At 43.3% G+C, this 17,307-nt stretch overlaps 2 protein-coding genes and 2 long non-coding RNA genes across 6 annotated transcripts; 2 read left to right on the top strand and 2 right to left on the bottom strand.

The window, feature by feature from the left end:
* Positions 1-1,854: 1,854 nt before the first annotated feature.
* On the bottom strand, positions 1,855-2,780 carry LOC138928586 (uncharacterized). Of its 2 annotated transcripts, XR_011444992.1 has the most exons (3): positions 2,508-2,780; positions 2,230-2,315; positions 1,855-2,089 (listed from the first exon to the last, which is right to left on the bottom strand). It is a non-coding gene; the product is annotated as an uncharacterized lncRNA (long non-coding RNA). The 2 variants fall into 2 exon arrangements; XR_011444991.1 differs by having other exon boundaries at positions 2,230-2,780.
* Positions 2,781-2,945: 165 nt separating this feature from the next.
* On the top strand, positions 2,946-4,971 carry LOC138928341 (uncharacterized). Its single transcript, XM_070285350.1, has 3 exons — positions 2,946-3,139; positions 3,202-3,831; positions 3,883-4,971. The coding sequence occupies exons 2-3, from the start codon at positions 3,710-3,712 to the stop codon at positions 4,304-4,306; spliced, it is 546 nt and encodes a 181-aa protein (XP_070141451.1). The 5' UTR covers positions 2,946-3,139; positions 3,202-3,709; the 3' UTR covers positions 4,307-4,971.
* A 2,090-nt stretch (positions 4,972-7,061) lies between these two features.
* Positions 7,062-7,987, bottom strand: LOC121502645 (uncharacterized). 2 transcript variants are annotated; one of them, XR_011444990.1, is made up of 3 exons: positions 7,715-7,987; positions 7,437-7,522; positions 7,062-7,296 (listed from the first exon to the last, which is right to left on the bottom strand). It is a non-coding gene; the product is annotated as an uncharacterized lncRNA (long non-coding RNA). The 2 variants fall into 2 exon arrangements; XR_005991054.2 differs by having other exon boundaries at positions 7,437-7,987.
* A 7,613-nt stretch (positions 7,988-15,600) lies between these two features.
* Positions 15,601-16,954, top strand: LOC138928393 (putative uncharacterized protein DDB_G0285119). Its single transcript, XM_070285463.1, has 2 exons — positions 15,601-15,898; positions 16,806-16,954. The coding sequence occupies exons 1-2, from the start codon at positions 15,601-15,603 to the stop codon at positions 16,952-16,954; spliced, it is 447 nt and encodes a 148-aa protein (XP_070141564.1).
* The last annotated feature ends 353 nt before the right edge of the window (positions 16,955-17,307 follow it).

The following is a 17,307-nucleotide window of genomic DNA, read 5'->3' as shown; positions in this document are numbered from 1 at the left end:
CCATGTCTCTGGTGCAATTGCAGGCCGTAATATAGGCCTCGCAAGCCACCCTTCGTGGAGGCTGGATAGCCCAGGACGTGACTGGACAAGACGTCCTCATCCCGATGAAATTTTTTTTTTTTTTTTAAATTGGGCGCCATATTGTTGTCTTTGTCGGCGTACAATATTTTCTTTTGTGGCCGTATAAGTTTTATCTTGGCGCGGTACATTTTTATTTGGACCCCCTAATATGTTGATGCCGCAAATTGGTTTGTGCCGCTAAATTTTATGCCACCACCAATTTCTATGGGCCTATTCGCTGGCCGAAACATTTAATCTAAAATTCTGGGAGGGAACCAAACAGCACGTGTGCCCATATTTTGTCCAGCGACTGTGGTCGTAACCTCGCCGGCACAGTACCGCCTACTTGAGGACCGACACGCCTACAAAGGGGCGGCAACGGGAGCCACCCCAAGGCTTCAATAAGAGTTTTTTTTTTTTTGTTTAGAGTTAGTGGTCGTTTAGTTTTTTTTAAATTATTTATAACATTGTTTTATATATTTATTTCGTTATTCAAAATAATCCCGTTATTTGTTTATTTATTATTATTTTTTTTTAATTATTTATTTATTTATCTATTTATTTTGATGTATTCATTTTCTTTTTTTATTATTTATAATTCAGGTGTAATTTTTTTTTATTTGTGTTTGCCTAGCGATTGTTTTTGTATCTATTTGGTTTGTGTATCCACTTCCCCTCGGATATTCTTTTCCCCCCCGTTTTGAGCGCTCAGACAGGTAGGCAAAGGATTCTGTTTTTTTGTTTTTGGGAACTTAAGATCCGATCATTCTTACTTGAATGGAACAATACAAAAAGAAAAGTTAGGCGAACGCTAATTATAAATACAACAACACATGTAATTTCCTTTTGTTGAACAGTTGTGATTAAAGTTAGGAAGTTATGAATATGGAGTAGTTTTCTTCATGGGAAGGGAGAAGGGAGCGATGGCGTAAGTGGTGTAAGTACGAAGATGATAGGGGCAGCTGCATAAACAGTTCCTGCCAGCAGCCTGCAAAGTATGGGAGGGGAAGGCAGGGGAGCTCCAACGGACATCCAGGAGTCTCCCAGATGACGGATCGTTTCTGAATATGTATGTGTCGTTTAGGTGAATGTTTCGTTCAGTTCGAAGTTGTGCAAGTATTAGTGCTGTGTAACGTCTCGTCTAGGGCGGGATGTTTAAAAAAAAAATAAATTTTATCTGTTACGTGTGTCAGTGGGCCGGGCCAAGAACCAATGCCTGAGAAAGAGCTAGCCGAGGCATGGCCCAAGCCGATGGCTGCACATGCAGGACCTTGTAGGGTCATAACAAAAATGGCGCCCAATGGTAAGCAACACTATGTCCTCCACAAAAAGGACACTAATAGTTTCTTGGTTTGTAGGATCAGGGATTTCTCGCGAAGTCTGTAGACTAAATCTCTGATTCTTTAAACAACGAAATTAGAAAGCAAATAGAGGTGACGGATTAATGTCCTAAAACGGGGCTTCTAGAAGCAGACTTGAAGTCATCAAGTATGCGGCTAAACCAAATAAATTGATTTGCGCAAGCTGACTGACAAAAGTCACAAAATTGTGATATTAATCTGTGGTATAGCCTTAATTTAATCAGTAATTTGAATTAGGATAAATATCGGACAGAAACGAAGAAAAGGTAAACCCGGTGACTATGTCTAGCAATGATGCAAGGGCATATAGCGACCGGGGAAGGAGAAGGCCAAGTTCGACACTGACCAGATAGAAAGGATCAGTTTGCGAAACGTTGGCATTGACATCGGACACAAACAACGGACTAAGACCAAAGAAGTGATAGCAGGAAAGTTAGAATTAAAAGGGGGTTTTATGTAGGGCAGAATAGTACAAAGGGATAAAATAATAGCTTAAAAAGAATGTAACTGGTTCCTCCTTTTTCCCGGGTGGTGAGACACGACAACGTCCGGCGACCCAGGGCCCAATATTCGGTGACCTTGCGCTGCGTCCCGGCGAAGGACGGTGGCCTCTGCTCCGATGTGTGAGAGAGTTGCATCTGTTCCAATTTGTACTTGTCCATTTGCACCTGAGGGAAGAAGAGAGGATGGTTGGTTATGTTTTTGTTTTGTATTTGGCAACTTGACTATCAAACGTCATTGCTAGTGAGGTTTTGTATAGTCGACTGTGCCAAATAAGTGTTTTGTGTGGTTAGTATTGTTGCCTTACGTGTCCACACACATATATAGGAAGCGATCAGATTGTATATAAGTCACACACAGTACTTCGCGCCGGGTAACCCTTCCCCATTCCACCTGTAAGAGAAGGGATAGACAAATGAATGAATGAGTGGATTTCCGTCAGTATTTGTTTTGTTTATCTCGTTGGTTGTTTTAGTTTGCTTATTTATTTATTTATTTTAGTATATAGGTATTTGTGATGTTAGATAATATTCGTTAATTTATTACTAGTGATGTTCTTTTTTGTTAGGTGTTGCGTTTAGGTACTTAGCTGAAGCGGTCCGGATTTGTAGGTAGGCTCGCGGAGAGGCAGAGGCGTTGACGAGGACGGAATGTACTCAGTCGGAACTGCCGGTTGAACGAAATGTCTCAGGGTCGTGGGCGGTCTCCCGCGTTGGGCGCTGAACGAAGTAAGGTCCTGCGCTAATCCTGTACTTCATTGCTTTCCTTTATTGGCATCTGAAATACGGACATTTTTCACTGCCATTGTTTCTTTGTTTACGTCGACCAATGTCAGTGTGTTGTTGTGTCCGCCTTATCGGTAATCGCGAAGATATCGATAGGTTGGTGAGAGGACTGCCAACTTAGGCCGTTTAGGGAAAGGGGTTCATTAACCCGATAAAGGGGAACTCGAAAAACCTAACGGAGTTCGAATGGCGTGTTGTCGGTTGTCGCTGCCTCCGTTGGTTTGAATCCGGAGTGTAGAAGCAATTCGAGCGCGAGACCGCGGTGTGACGACGGCTCGGCGTTATGTAGTATTCAAACCCAAAAATAAATGAAAATCGGCCGCCGAAATATTGTTTCAAGAAAATGAAAAGTGAAAATAGAAAAAGAGAAAAGCAAAATGTGAGACAGCAAGAAGATATGGACCTGGGAAGCTGGATCGGCGAACCATAGAGGTGAGTGGTCAGGGACCAGGCAGGCAGCTAGGAGAGAATAAATATTGTGTTCTTAAATATAGAAGCCGACCAGGACCAGGTTCCAAAGGAGGAACGCCAGGCCAGGATCCGGGCCTGGCGAAATTTTTTTTTTCCGCCTATTGTTGTCTTTGTTGGCGTACAATATTTTCTTTTGTGGCCGTATAAGTTTTATCTTGGCGCGGTACATTTTTATTTGGACCCCCTAATATGTTGATGCCGCAAATTGGTTTGTGCCGCTAAATTTTATGCCACCACCAATTTCTATGGGCCTATTCGCTGGCCGAAACATTTAATCTAAAATTCTGGGAGGGAACCAAACAGCACGTGTGCCCATATTTTGTCCAGCGACTGTGGTCGTAACCTCGCCGGCACAGTACTCGCCAATTCCGACGTCCGCCCTCGTCCCGACGGATCTCCTCGACTTCAGTGGACCACCCTGGGCTGCTGCAGACTGTCTCTTCCTGGTACGCGGTTCTCTTGGGTGGCTTCGGTGGAACACGCGGAGGTGTCCTTGCCGCTTGCCCACTGACCGTCTGGTGGCTCCGCGGTATGGCTCCACGAGCGCCCTGGGGTCCCTCCGTCGGTCGTCCCATAGGAAAAGGCTGCTGTGGCCGTCCCTCTGGCAGAGGCTGCTGTTGCTGTTGGGCTGACGTCCGCTGCGGCTCCTGCTGGTGAGTACCTGCCGGTCTCAACACCTGATTCATCAGATGCATCATCTCCAGGAAGCCAGCCCGCAGCTCGTCCCGCAAACCTTGGCCGATTCCCGCCTCCTGGGACTTGCGGTACGTCTCCGCTGCCTGCGCCAGGGCGAGGTTCACCGCCGACGTGATCGTTGAGTCCACAGGAGGACTCTGGAAGCGTACCTCCTTCGGGGGGGATTCCGCCTCCAACAGCTTGTCAGCTGCTGCCCCGATCGCTTCAAACTCCAGCGACTTGAGCTGCTTCGGCTCCTCTGGCTGCTCCTCTGCCCGTCGTCGCGGTGGAGTCCTCACCAACCCGGTTGAGAACCGCGGCGGCGCGTACCCAGCAGCACCTTCCGCGTCCGTGGACCACATTTCTTCTTCCTGGGCTGAAGGACCCTTCGATCTAAGGTCGTACCTGTCCTGCCTTTCCTCTGCCATTTTTTTATTAACTCCTAAATTCTGAAACACCTAACAAATTTATAACAACAACTACCCAAATCTCTAAACAAACACCTAACACTGAATAAATAAATATATATGGTAATAATTAAATAAATAATAATAATAATGATATAAATAAATAAATAAAGCAAGATAAATAAATAAATAAATAACAACAAATAAATAAATAAATAACCAAAAATAAATAAATAAATAAAAGGAAGCAAAATAAATAATTCAATGAATATTTAACTTTCCATATATAAATATATAACCAGTCAACTAATTTTTCTTTCCTTCTTACTTCTTAGGGGAGTTGGACCGGATCACCCGCCGGTGGACTCCGCGCCAGATGTTCTGCGTCTCCAATTCCTTCCTGTCGTCCCTACTCCGGCCGCTCGTCAACTGGACTAACTTTCAGCTGTGCTGAAAGTCGCCAGTTAAGGACTTCGGCCTTCGCAGCATCCCGTAGGATTATCCTGGGCGAACGCGGCTTAAGGTTCACCTTGTGGCGTGGTCGTGCAACGCGCAGTGAATCCTGCGGGTCACGACTCCCACCTCCAAGACGATCCCAAAAGCCACCCTCACCAGGAAAACCCAAGGATCCGCACAAAATTACGTTAACAAAACAAAAATTACCAGACTTTACGTTAATAAACAAAAAATTTAACATGTATCCCTATCAATTATATCACAGCTTTTAATTTATCACAGCGTATCGCGTGCTTCCTGCACGGGTCTGTGCCCGAGGGATGCAAATCCGTCGTCCTACGCCCGGATGCCACCACCTCTGCACAGCAAAACAGCTGCGAGCTGTGACTAGGAGCAATTGTCCGCTCTCCTGCGGCACAAGCCTCCCGTCTAGACAAAAACCAAAAGAAAACGATAAACAAAAAATGCCTCCGCCTGGACCACCAGTCTCCATGTCTCTGGTGCAATTGCAGGCCGTAATATAGGCCTCGCAAGCCACCCTTCGTGGAGGCTGGATAGCCCAGGACGTGACTGGACAAGACGTCCTCATCCCGATGAAATTTTTTTTTTTTTTTTTTAAATTGGGCGCCATATTGTTGTCTTTGTCGGCGTACAATATTTTCTTTTGTGGCCGTATAAGTTTTATCTTGGCGCGGTACATTTTTATTTGGACCCCCTAATATGTTGATGCCGCAAATTGGTTTGTGCCGCTAAATTTTATGCCACCACCAATTTCTATGGGCCTATTCGCTGGCCGAAACATTTAATCTAAAATTCTGGGAGGGAACCAAACAGCACGTGTGCCCATATTTTGTCCAGCGACTGTGGTCGTAACCTCGCCGGCACAGTACCGCCTACTTGAGGACCGACACGCCTACAAAGGGGCGGCAACGGGAGCCACCCCAAGGCTTCAATAAGAGTTTTTTTTTTTTTGTTTAGAGTTAGTGGTCGTTTAGTTTTTTTTAAATTATTTATAACATTGTTTTATATATTTATTTCGTTATTCAAAATAATCCCGTTATTTGTTTATTTATTATTATTTTTTTTAAATTATTTATTTATTTATCTATTTATTTTGATGTATTCATTTTCTTTTTTTATTATTTATAATTCAGGTGTAATTTTTTTTTATTTGTGTTTGCCTAGCGATTGTTTTTGTATCTATTTGGTTTGTGTATCCACTTCCCCTCGGATATTCTTTTCCCCCCCGTTTTGAGCGCTCAGACAGGTAGGCAAAGGATTCTGTTTTTTTGTTTTTGGGAACTTAAGATCCGATCATTCTTACTTGAATGGAACAATACAAAAAGAAAAGTTAGGCGAACGCTAATTATAAATACAACAACACATGTAATTTCCTTTTGTTGAACAGTTGTGATTAAAGTTAGGAAGTTATGAATATGGAGTAGTTTTCTTCATGGGAAGGGAGAAGGGAGCGATGGCGTAAGTGGTGTAAGTACGAAGATGATAGGGGCAGCTGCATAAACAGTTCCTGCCAGCAGCCTGCAAAGTATGGGAGGGGAAGGCAGGGGAGCTCCAACGGACATCCAGGAGTCTCCCAGATGACGGATCGTTTCTGAATATGTATGTGTCGTTTAGGTGAATGTTTCGTTCAGTTCGAAGTTGTGCAAGTATTAGTGCTGTGTAACGTCTCGTCTAGGGCGGGATGTTTAAAAAAAAAATAAATTTTATCTGTTACGTGTGTCAGTGGGCCGGGCCAAGAACCAATGCCTGAGAAAGAGCTAGCCGAGGCATGGCCCAAGCCGATGGCTGCACATGCAGGACCTTGTAGGGTCATAACAAAAATGGCGCCCAATGGTAAGCAACACTATGTCCTCCACAAAAAGGACACTAATAGTTTCTTGGTTTGTAGGATCAGGGATTTCTCGCGAAGTCTGTAGACTAAATCTCTGATTCTTTAAACAACGAAATTAGAAAGCAAATAGAGGTGACGGATTAATGTCCTAAAACGGGGCTTCTAGAAGCAGACTTGAAGTCATCAAGTATGCGGCTAAACCAAATAAATTGATTTGCGCAAGCTGACTGACAAAAGTCACAAAATTGTGATATTAATCTGTGGTATAGCCTTAATTTAATCAGTAATTTGAATTAGGATAAATATCGGACAGAAACGAAGAAAAGGTAAACCCGGTGACTATGTCTAGCAATGATGCAAGGGCATATAGCGACCGGGGAAGGAGAAGGCCAAGTTCGACACTGACCAGATAGAAAGGATCAGTTTGCGAAACGTTGGCATTGACATCGGACACAAACAACGGACTAAGACCAAAGAAGTGATAGCAGGAAAGTTAGAATTAAAAGGGGGTTTTATGTAGGGCAGAATAGTACAAAGGGATAAAATAATAGCTTAAAAAGAATGTAACTGGTTCCTCCTTTTTCCCGGGTGGTGAGACACGACAACGTCCGGCGACCCAGGGCCCAATATTCGGTGACCTTGCGCTGCGTCCCGGCGAAGGACGGTGGCCTCTGCTCCGATGTGTGAGAGAGTTGCATCTGTTCCAATTTGTACTTGTCCATTTGCACCTGAGGGAAGAAGAGAGGATGGTTGGTTATGTTTTTGTTTTGTATTTGGCAACTTGACTATCAAACGTCATTGCTAGTGAGGTTTTGTATAGTCGACTGTGCCAAATAAGTGTTTTGTGTGGTTAGTATTGTTGCCTTACGTGTCCACACACATATATAGGAAGCGATCAGATTGTATATAAGTCACACACAGTACTTCGCGCCGGGTAACCCTTCCCCATTCCACCTGTAAGAGAAGGGATAGACAAATGAATGAATGAGTGGATTTCCGTCAGTATTTGTTTTGTTTATCTCGTTGGTTGTTTTAGTTTGCTTATTTATTTATTTATTTTAGTATATAGGTATTTGTGATGTTAGATAATATTCGTTAATTTATTACTAGTGATGTTCTTTTTTGTTAGGTGTTGCGTTTAGGTACTTAGCTGAAGCGGTCCGGATTTGTAGGTAGGCTCGCGGAGAGGCAGAGGCGTTGACGAGGACGGAATGTACTCAGTCGGAACTGCCGGTTGAACGAAATGTCTCAGGGTCGTGGGCGGTCTCCCGCGTTGGGCGCTGAACGAAGTAAGGTCCTGCGCTAATCCTGTACTTCATTGCTTTCCTTTATTGGCATCTGAAATACGGACATTTTTCACTGCCATTGTTTCTTTGTTTACGTCGACCAATGTCAGTGTGTTGTTGTGTCCGCCTTATCGGTAATCGCGAAGATATCGATAGGTTGGTGAGAGGACTGCCAACTTAGGCCGTTTAGGGAAAGGGGTTCATTAACCCGATAAAGGGGAACTCGAAAAACCTAACGGAGTTCGAATGGCGTGTTGTCGGTTGTCGCTGCCTCCGTTGGTTTGAATCCGGAGTGTAGAAGCAATTCGAGCGCGAGACCGCGGTGTGACGACGGCTCGGCGTTATGTAGTATTCAAACCCAAAAATAAATGAAAATCGGCCGCCGAAATATTGTTTCAAGAAAATGAAAAGTGAAAATAGAAAAAGAGAAAAGCAAAATGTGAGACAGCAAGAAGATATGGACCTGGGAAGCTGGATCGGCGAACCATAGAGGTGAGTGGTCAGGGACCAGGCAGGCAGCTAGGAGAGAATAAATATTGTGTTCTTAAATATAGAAGCCGACCAGGACCAGGTTCCAAAGGAGGAACGCCAGGCCAGGATCCGGGCCTGGCGAAATTTTTTTTTTCCGCCTATTGTTGTCTTTGTTGGCGTACAATATTTTCTTTTGTGGCCGTATAAGTTTTATCTTGGCGCGGTACATTTTTATTTGGACCCCCTAATATGTTGATGCCGCAAATTGGTTTGTGCCGCTAAATTTTATGCCACCACCAATTTCTATGGGCCTATTCGCTGGCCGAAACATTTAATCTAAAATTCTGGGAGGGAACCAAACAGCACGTGTGCCCATATTTTGTCCAGCGACTGTGGTCGTAACCTCGCCGGCACAGTACCGCCTACTTGAGGACCGACACGCCTACAAAGGGGCGGAACCGGAGGCACCCCAAGGCTTCAATAAGAGTTTTTTTTTTTTTTGTTTAGAGTTAGTGGTCGTTTAGTTTTTTTTAAATTATTTATGGCATTGTTTTATATATTTATTTCGTTATTCAAAATAATCCCGTTATTTGTTTATTTATTATTATTATTTTTTTTTAATTATTTATTTATTTATCTATTTATTTTGATGTATTCATTTTCTTTTTTTATTATTTATAATTCAGGTGTTTGCCTAGCGATTGTTTTTGTATCTATTTGGTTTGTGTATCCACTTCCCCTCGGATATTCTTTTCCCCCCGTTTTGAGCGCTCAGACAGGTAGGCAAAGGATTCTGTTTTTTTGTTTTTGGGAACTTAAGATCCGATCATTCTTACTTGAATGGAACAATACAAAAAGAAAAGTTAGGCGAACGCTAATTATAAATACAACAACACATGTAATTTCCTTTTGTTGAACAATTGTGATTAAAGTTAGGAAGTTATGAATATGGAGTAGTTTTCTTCATGGGAAGGGAGAAGGGAGCGATGGCGTAAGTGGTGTAAGTACGAAGATGATAGGGGCAGCTGCATAAACAGTTCCTGCCAGCAGCCTGCAAAGGATGGGAGGGGAAGGCAGGGGAGCTCCAAAGGACATCCAGGAGTCTCCCAGATGATTGATCGTTTCTGAATATGTATGTGTCGTTTAGGTGAATGTTTCGTTCAGTTCGAAGTTGTGCAAGTATTAGTGCTGTGTAACGTCTCGTCTAGGGCGGGATGTTTAAAAAAAAATAAATTTTATCTGTTACGTGTGTCAGTGGGCCGGGCCAAGAACCAATGCCTGAGAAAGAGCTAGCCGAGGCATGGCCCAAGCCGATGGCTGCACATGCAGGACCTTATTTGGGTCTTAACACGTTGAATGCTCATATATTCTAAAAAAAATCTTAAAATTTATTGTATTGCAAATTCTGAATATTTGGGAAATTTTCTGTCGAATAAGTATGATTTAAAACGAGAAAGGAAGCTAACTTCGGCACGCCGAAGTTTGTATACCCTTGCAGATTGGTTTTCATATTTATATTATAAATTATAATGCCGAAAACAGACACTAAACTTTTCAATCGGAATGGGCTGGAGGACTATCGATAGATCGATAGAGGCAGGATCTTTAGGACCAGGGGGGCAGGGATTTGAAAGAGCGAACCGGGAATAAGTAACGGGCTTTGGTTAAGGGAATTAAGAGAAAGGGTTTTTACCCTTGGCCTCGGCCGTTGCACCGAAGAAAGAACGGTTCCTAGGTCAGAACTCGGGTGACAGGCCGAAGCCTATATAGGGAGGGATAGGCAACATGGAAGCCGGCAGTAGCAACGAAAAGTCAATGCGAAAAGCAGCTAATCTCCTGGGCGGCTAGGAATTACCTGAAGAACGTGGGTGAAAGTGGAAAGATTTAAAAGCGTGGTATTAAATAAACGTTTAATTTCAGCGTGGTAGTGAATCAATCGCTGGCCACGGCGATTTTTATTGGGAAATTGTGAAATTATAATTATATAATTATAATTATCCAACGAGCCTCGTAGCAGCCGGGAATTGAGCCATCCGTCAAGCCAACCGGTGAGTCCGTTCCATTAAGCGCCGTCTGGAACCGGCAGGTTTTGGTACCCATATTTGGGACTTTGATCGGCTCTGTCCCTTCTCCGAAACGACGTGGCCGTGGCTCCGAGGGTCTCTGCTTTCCTCGGGCTTGCCGTCGCCATCAGTTGCCGCGATTTCTGGCCACTCACGCCACTGAAGCATTTGCGGGTCGCCGAGTGACTTCTAGTTGCTGAAATAGAATTAATTATTGTGCTGTTGTTCATGTTAGGTTAATTTATTTGTCTTACTCGAATCGGTTCCGTGTGCTTGTTTCTCCGCGTCTCTTAACTTGAGTCAGGGATTTGTGCAACACTAGTTCTGCAGAATTGAGGAACGGCTTAGAAGAAGAGGATATTCACTGAAGATATACTTACCCATCCCCTTTATTTCTCTTGGAGCTCCAGCAGGGATAATAGGTAGAAAAGAAAAGGGAATGTAGAGTACTTCTCCAGCCAGTTTGTGGCTTTTTCCTTAAGCGGACCGCCACTTCTTCTCCGCTGCCGCAGTCTTGGCGCGAGCGCATCCCGGGCTAGGGTGACGTTTCGCCGGGAATGAGTCCATTAGGAACTCAAGTGTACTCTGCCAATGTTAGCCTTAAGTACCTAAAATGTATAATGTATTAAAAGCAACCGCCATGAACTTTGAGTAAAAAGTATTTACCTGGGGAGATGGGCTGGCCGTCAAGCCGCCTGGATTAGACTCCGGTCCGCCGGAGATGGGTGGTGCCATGAGACACACCGGAGGCACCACAGGTTGGGCGGGAGCGTCGTGGCGACTCCATCTATGCCACCATTCCGCAAAAGTCGTCATTTTTTTTGTTTGTTTACATTTATTTGTTAGAGATGTGTTATTTGTTAGTGAGGAGTTTTGTTGAGACGTCCGATTAATCGGTATTTGTTGTGCGGACTGCGGGCATAGGTTCCTACCCCCCCCCTGGGCATCCACTGAGCTAGTCCGGCATTGCCCAGGGAATATGCAGTTCCGTAACAACTTATTATGTTTATGACAGTGTGACGACGCTAAATTGTCGTCACAAAATAACATTAAGTTTAGAATTAATTGTACAATTAGGATATCCCATGAAGGGAATTATTTGAATTACGCGCGCTCATCGGCGATAGTGGCAGCGTCTGGCAACGCTGCGATCGATCGCGGCAGCGCTGCCGGCAGAAGTGGGTCACGGCCACACTACAGAATTAGGTCAGTTTTTAATTCCCGGAAAATTCTTGAGCTTACAAGTCGCGTCGCTCCGCAAAGGTCCTAAACGTGCACGTGTGAATACTGCGTGTCCGCGTCGAGAAAACATCCTGCAGGTCCTTCGAGGACATCCGCGTCCAGTCGTAGGTGAGCATGACCGCCGGCCATTAACCATTGTCGGGATCCACCCCGCCCCCGTGCCGCAGTAACTTTAATTGAGAATAAAATATAATTAGAAATGCGCCACCAAATTGTGACTGTGCTTTTATCCCCCCGTCTTCGTTTGCGGGCCGGTGATCCTCGTCGGCAGTAACCATTCCCCTCCTGCTTTCCCCGTAGCACCGGAGCAATTCCGGGTGCGGGCGAAAGCCGGACGGGACCAGGAGCCCGTGGCTGCTGGATTCTTCCGAACCCGGACTTGCTGCGCGAGGCCGCCGGTCCCCTTCTTCTTGCCCGGCAGAGAGCCATCCCGCCGCTCGATTTTTCCGGGCGCGGATCTGGGGTTGGTCGCTGGATTCTTCCGAGCCAACTGTCCCGCTGCTGGATTCTTCCGAGCGTGGACACATGCCTTGGCTGCTGGACTCCTCCGAGCCTTTTTCCTGCCCCGAAGGCGCCCCGCTGCTGGATCATTCCGAGCGTGGGCGAGGGCGTGGCCGCTGGAATATACCGAGCCACTCGTCCCGCCGCTGGATAACTCCGAGCGCGGACGCGGGCTTGACCGCTGGAACCTTCCGAGTCGCCCACTCTCGAGGCAGAACCGCCGCGGCTGGACAGATTCCGCGTGGCCAACATTAATTCAAGCATATATTTTTCCCCTTACCCTAATTAATTATTTGGCGCTTTATGTTCTGGGCGTCTCACAATTATAAATTTTGTGAGGGGACTCTGGGCCGCTGAGGTTTACCCCGGCCGCCCAGACGCTTCCTTACAACAGTTACAGTTATACATTCCCAGCTTTACATTTTCTCTACATCTACGGATTGCTTTTATGGCAGCTATAAGATATAGTCGTCCAATTTTCATAAAATGTATACCAAAATTCTGAAATAATACCAGAAGATCATGTCTCAAAGTTGATGAAAATACGTTGAAAAACAACGAAGTTATAATTTTTTCTATTACTTTCCCTATCGTTCCTATGACAGCTATAAGATATAGTTGTCCGATTTTCATAAATTTATACAAAAATTCTGAAATAATACCAGAAGCTCATGTCTCAAAGTAGATTAAAATGGAATAATATTGAAAAACAGCCAAGTTATATATATTTTTTTTTCTAAAAATTTATTGAACATTTGTATGGCAGCTATATGATATAGTCGTCCGATCCGGCCCGTTCCAAAATATATAGCAGTGAGAGGATTCAGAATCTGCAATAAAATCTATTTTAAGATTTTTTTTGTATAAGATATGAGCATTCAAAGTTGAACTTTCTTTTGTTTTTTGCATCATACCAAAAAAAAAGTAGGTAAAATGGTCGACTTTCAGGTAATATTACACAAAAACCATAAAACCAATGGTCATGGTTTTTACTTTAAATTATAGATACATTCATAAACTGTTAATTAACCCAAAAAAACCCAACTTTGGTTTGGGCTTGTACAGGTAAATCGCTACCTGCCAGGTGTCAATTTTTTTCACCCTTTTCTGCCTAAAGTAGTCTATAACTTCTGAAGCCGATGAAAGCCACCGACTACACTATGTCTTCAAGTTACGTGGATCTTTCCTGGACCAGAATTAACTTTCATCGGCTGCATCGAGCTGCATTCCAAGAAATATACTAACTGTAGCGCGTGGCGGTTACACTTTGAATTAAAGAAAATATTTTTTTTCAGTTTTCAAATTATTTTTATTTGAGCAAATACATAAAAATAAACACAAAAAATTAAATAAAAAATATTTTTAAAAAATTGTTTTCATTGAAAAAAAAAAAAATATTTTTGCACTTTGATCCCCTTTAAAAAGGCGTATTTGTGGGCGTGGTACTTTATGCAGTGCATATATACATTTTACAACAATTACCTGTCCAATGCCGTTTAAATTATTCGATTACCTTATTTGGTTCAAAAGATATGATTTTTGCAACGCTAAATGAGAAAAGGCGCTACTGTGGCGCCGTGAAGGAGACGTTTCCGACCCTATAAAGTATATACATATAATCTTGATCAGCATCAACAGCCGAGTCGATTTAGCCATGTCCGTCTGTCTGTGCGTTTCTACGCAACTACTCCCTCAGTTTTAAAGCTATCTGAATAAAACTTTGCTATAGTCTCTATACTCTCACTGCTATATATGTCGGAACGGGCCGGATCGGACGACTATATCATATAGCTGCCATACAAATGTTCGATAAATTTTTAGAAAAAATTACAACTTTGTTGTTTTTCAATATTTTTGCACCATTTTATAGATATGGCCATTTTATAGTATTTCAGAATTTTGATAAAAATTTATGAAAATCGGACGACTATATGATATAGCTGCCATAGGAATGATCGGGAAATTAATAGGAAAAAATTATAACTTCGTTGTTTTTCAAAGTATTTTTATCTACTCTGAGATATACAGGCCTGTTCTAGTTTCCACTTCCGCAAAATTTATTCGGATTCGGATTTCCCTGACCTGTTCTAGTGTTCACTTCCGAAAAATTCTTACGGATTCGTATTTCCCTCTGTTAAGTCTCTGTTAATTTGCAGACGAAATGCACGGAAACTTTCCGTGTGCCATTTGGCCGACGGATTCAAATCCGCAAAATCAGAAATTAATTATTTTAAAATACAATGCGATTATGTATATTACAAATGTTAATTGTAATCTATTCCTAGAGGTTTTGGGAACATTATTGCATAATTGAATTAGCTAATACTAAAGTACTTGATTTAAAAATAATTATTTTGTTGTTGCACCTTAAAATCGGTTCGATTCTAACCTTCAACATTATTGCAAATCCGCTGCCGCTGTGTCGTATTTGAGAGGGACCATTTAAGGGTTGTCAGTGTTTAAAAAAAAAAAACGGCATATATTTAAGATTAATTTCGAACAATTACTTTTTATGTTGTTTTACAATTAAAATATCTGCTATTAGGTAAAGTATATGAAAAGTGTTTTTGTTTAAAATACCAGCCAATTTAATCTACAAACTGACTAAATGTTATGCGAAGGAAATTTTTTCTAAACCCTCGGCAACTCTACTCTCAAGCATTTTGCCACCAGAACAGCTGATTGCAATTACAAATATTTCAAAATGTTTATTTCCTGTCTTAATGCTTATTCCTTAGATTTTATTATTTAAATAAGTACTTCATTACTATCTATGAGTAGCTTTGCGTTAGCTGTCAAAGGCTTCGGACGTGTTTTCGGCTATTAAAAAGAAAAAAGGGGAAAATACAAATTTTTCTTATGCTTTCGTGGAGTGCAGACGCGTTTTTGCATTGTAAAGAGTCTATGGACAAGTCCACCTTTGTGGCAAAAGCGACTGTGTTTTTTCTAAATCCGACTTCTAAGGACGTGGTGTCAGTGCCCCCACGTTCCGCTATTTCTGTCAATTGCGAAAACAAAGTGAAACGAAAGACAAGCCTAATAGCTGTAATAGTTCCGGGTGCCGCCCGGTTGCGGGTCGCGCGTATTCGCCACTCGGTCTCAATCGCCTTTGTGAAGCCTTCCCAAAAGGTCCCGTAGTCGGTAAAGCAAGTTCACTATGTCTGCTGAATCGGATCTTGACATCGAAAAGATTGCGGCTGAGGCCCAGAAAAAAATGAGAGAGGCGTTAAATTCCTCGATAAACCAATTTAACGCCATTTATGCCTCGACCTCTAATAATGCTCGGCCAGTAGCAACTCAAGACTCTGAGCAAGATGCTATGGCTGATGACGACGATTGGTGGACCCCACGTCCCAATAATAAACGCCGTTTAAGATCAAGCCCTTACAACTCAAGCTCGAAAATTATTAGGAATTCAAATAGCCCAAAACCAGCAGCATCTGACAATCGGTTCTCGGATCTGTCAGATATGGACACGGACGATGAAATTATGAAATCACCACAAACAGTCGGTCAAAATAGATCCAACCAAGCCAGTATCAGCACCAGCAACACCAGCAACACCACCAACACCAGCAACACCACCAACACCACCAACGCCAGCAACCAAGTCAGCAACACTCTAACCAACAATTTAAGCAACAGCGGCAACACCTGTAGCAGCAATAATAGCAATACGACTAGCTGCAATGGTAGTCCAAACCAGCCCTCAGACAACAACGAAACCTCACCGTCTCACAAACCACCACCAATTGTGGTCAAAAATTGTGAAAACTTAAACGGACTTATCAGATCCACAGATAAGGTCGTTCACCCAACCAAATATTCCATTAAATGCCACCCAGATAATTCCGTTTCGATCTTGGCTTCAGATTCAGATGCGTACAGAGCCATTACTAAATCGCTTACCTCAAAAAAGGTGCCATTTCATACCTGGCAACTTAAAGAGGAAAGGTCTTACCGCATTGTCATCCGAGGTGTGCATCACTCCATTCCGGATGAAGATATTAAGGAAAGCCTTACTTCACTTGGCCATACTATCCGCTTCATCAATAGACCCAGAAGCCGGTTCGATAAAACAAAGCTCGTCAACCTTGTCTTTGTTGAATTAGAACCAGCCGCCAACAACAAAGAAATACATGAGCTTAAAACGCTTTGTCGTCAACGGATACAAGTTGAGCTTCCTTTCAAAAAGGACGTTGTCGTGCAATGCTATCGGTGCCAATCTTACAATCACACAAAAAATAACTGTCATAAGGAAGTTAACTGTGTAAGATGTGGTCAGCAACACTCCATTGAAGACTGCCAACGAGATGTACATCCAGTTAAATGCTACAACTGCGGCGGTAATCATACTGCAAGCTATAAGGGCTGTATCGTATACCAGCAGACAGTAAGTCGACGCAAAACTGCTACATCCCATCGTAACCCCCATCAACAACAACAAGTTACGGCTCCAACTGCACGAAGAGGCATTGAGCCCTCGCTATCTTACGGGTACGTCGCCGGGGGATCTCGCCAAACACAACAGGCTAGCCCTCAGCAATTTACAAGCCAACAGCAGCTGCAACAATTCCCACCACTAGGAAGTAGGTACCGGAAGCAGAACCTACAAAGTCAACGTAGGGAAAACAACCGGCAACCCCAACAACCAATGCTGGACACAATCCCAAGGCCAGAGCAACATCCAGGAACCCAGCAACAGCAACAACCGCAACAGCAAAATCTATCCCAGCAACTGCGTAATATCCAGAATAATCAGCAATGGCAGCGGCAAGAAGAAATGTTCATGCGATCTGATGAAAAAATGTCAGTTCTCGTAACACAACTAGAAAAGATGTTCCAGATGATGATGTCAATGATGACTCTCGTCACTAGCCTTTTATCACAAAACGCGCCAGGATCTACTCAACCAAGTTCTGGACGTCTCCCAGTTTATCCAATCCAACCATGAGTCAAATTGGACTCAAAATTGGTGTGTGGAACGCCGACGGGCTGGCCAACAAAGCACTGGAGCTAGAGCTTTTTGTTCATAAACATCACATAGATATTATGTTGGTCAGCGAAACACACTTCTGCTCTCGTTCATACTACAAACTACACGGATATGACGTTCACCTATCTAACCATCCCGCCGATCGCCACCGTGGGGGCTCTGCAGTCATCATAAAGTCCT

The sequence above is a fragment of the Drosophila kikkawai genome, chromosome 3L (assembly GCF_030179895.1).
Source record: "Drosophila kikkawai strain 14028-0561.14 chromosome 3L, DkikHiC1v2, whole genome shotgun sequence".
Lineage (NCBI taxonomy): Eukaryota > Metazoa > Arthropoda > Insecta > Diptera > Drosophilidae > Drosophila > Drosophila kikkawai.
The sequence above is the reverse complement of the archived record's forward strand: the minus strand, read 5'-3'. Positions and strand labels throughout refer to the sequence as shown.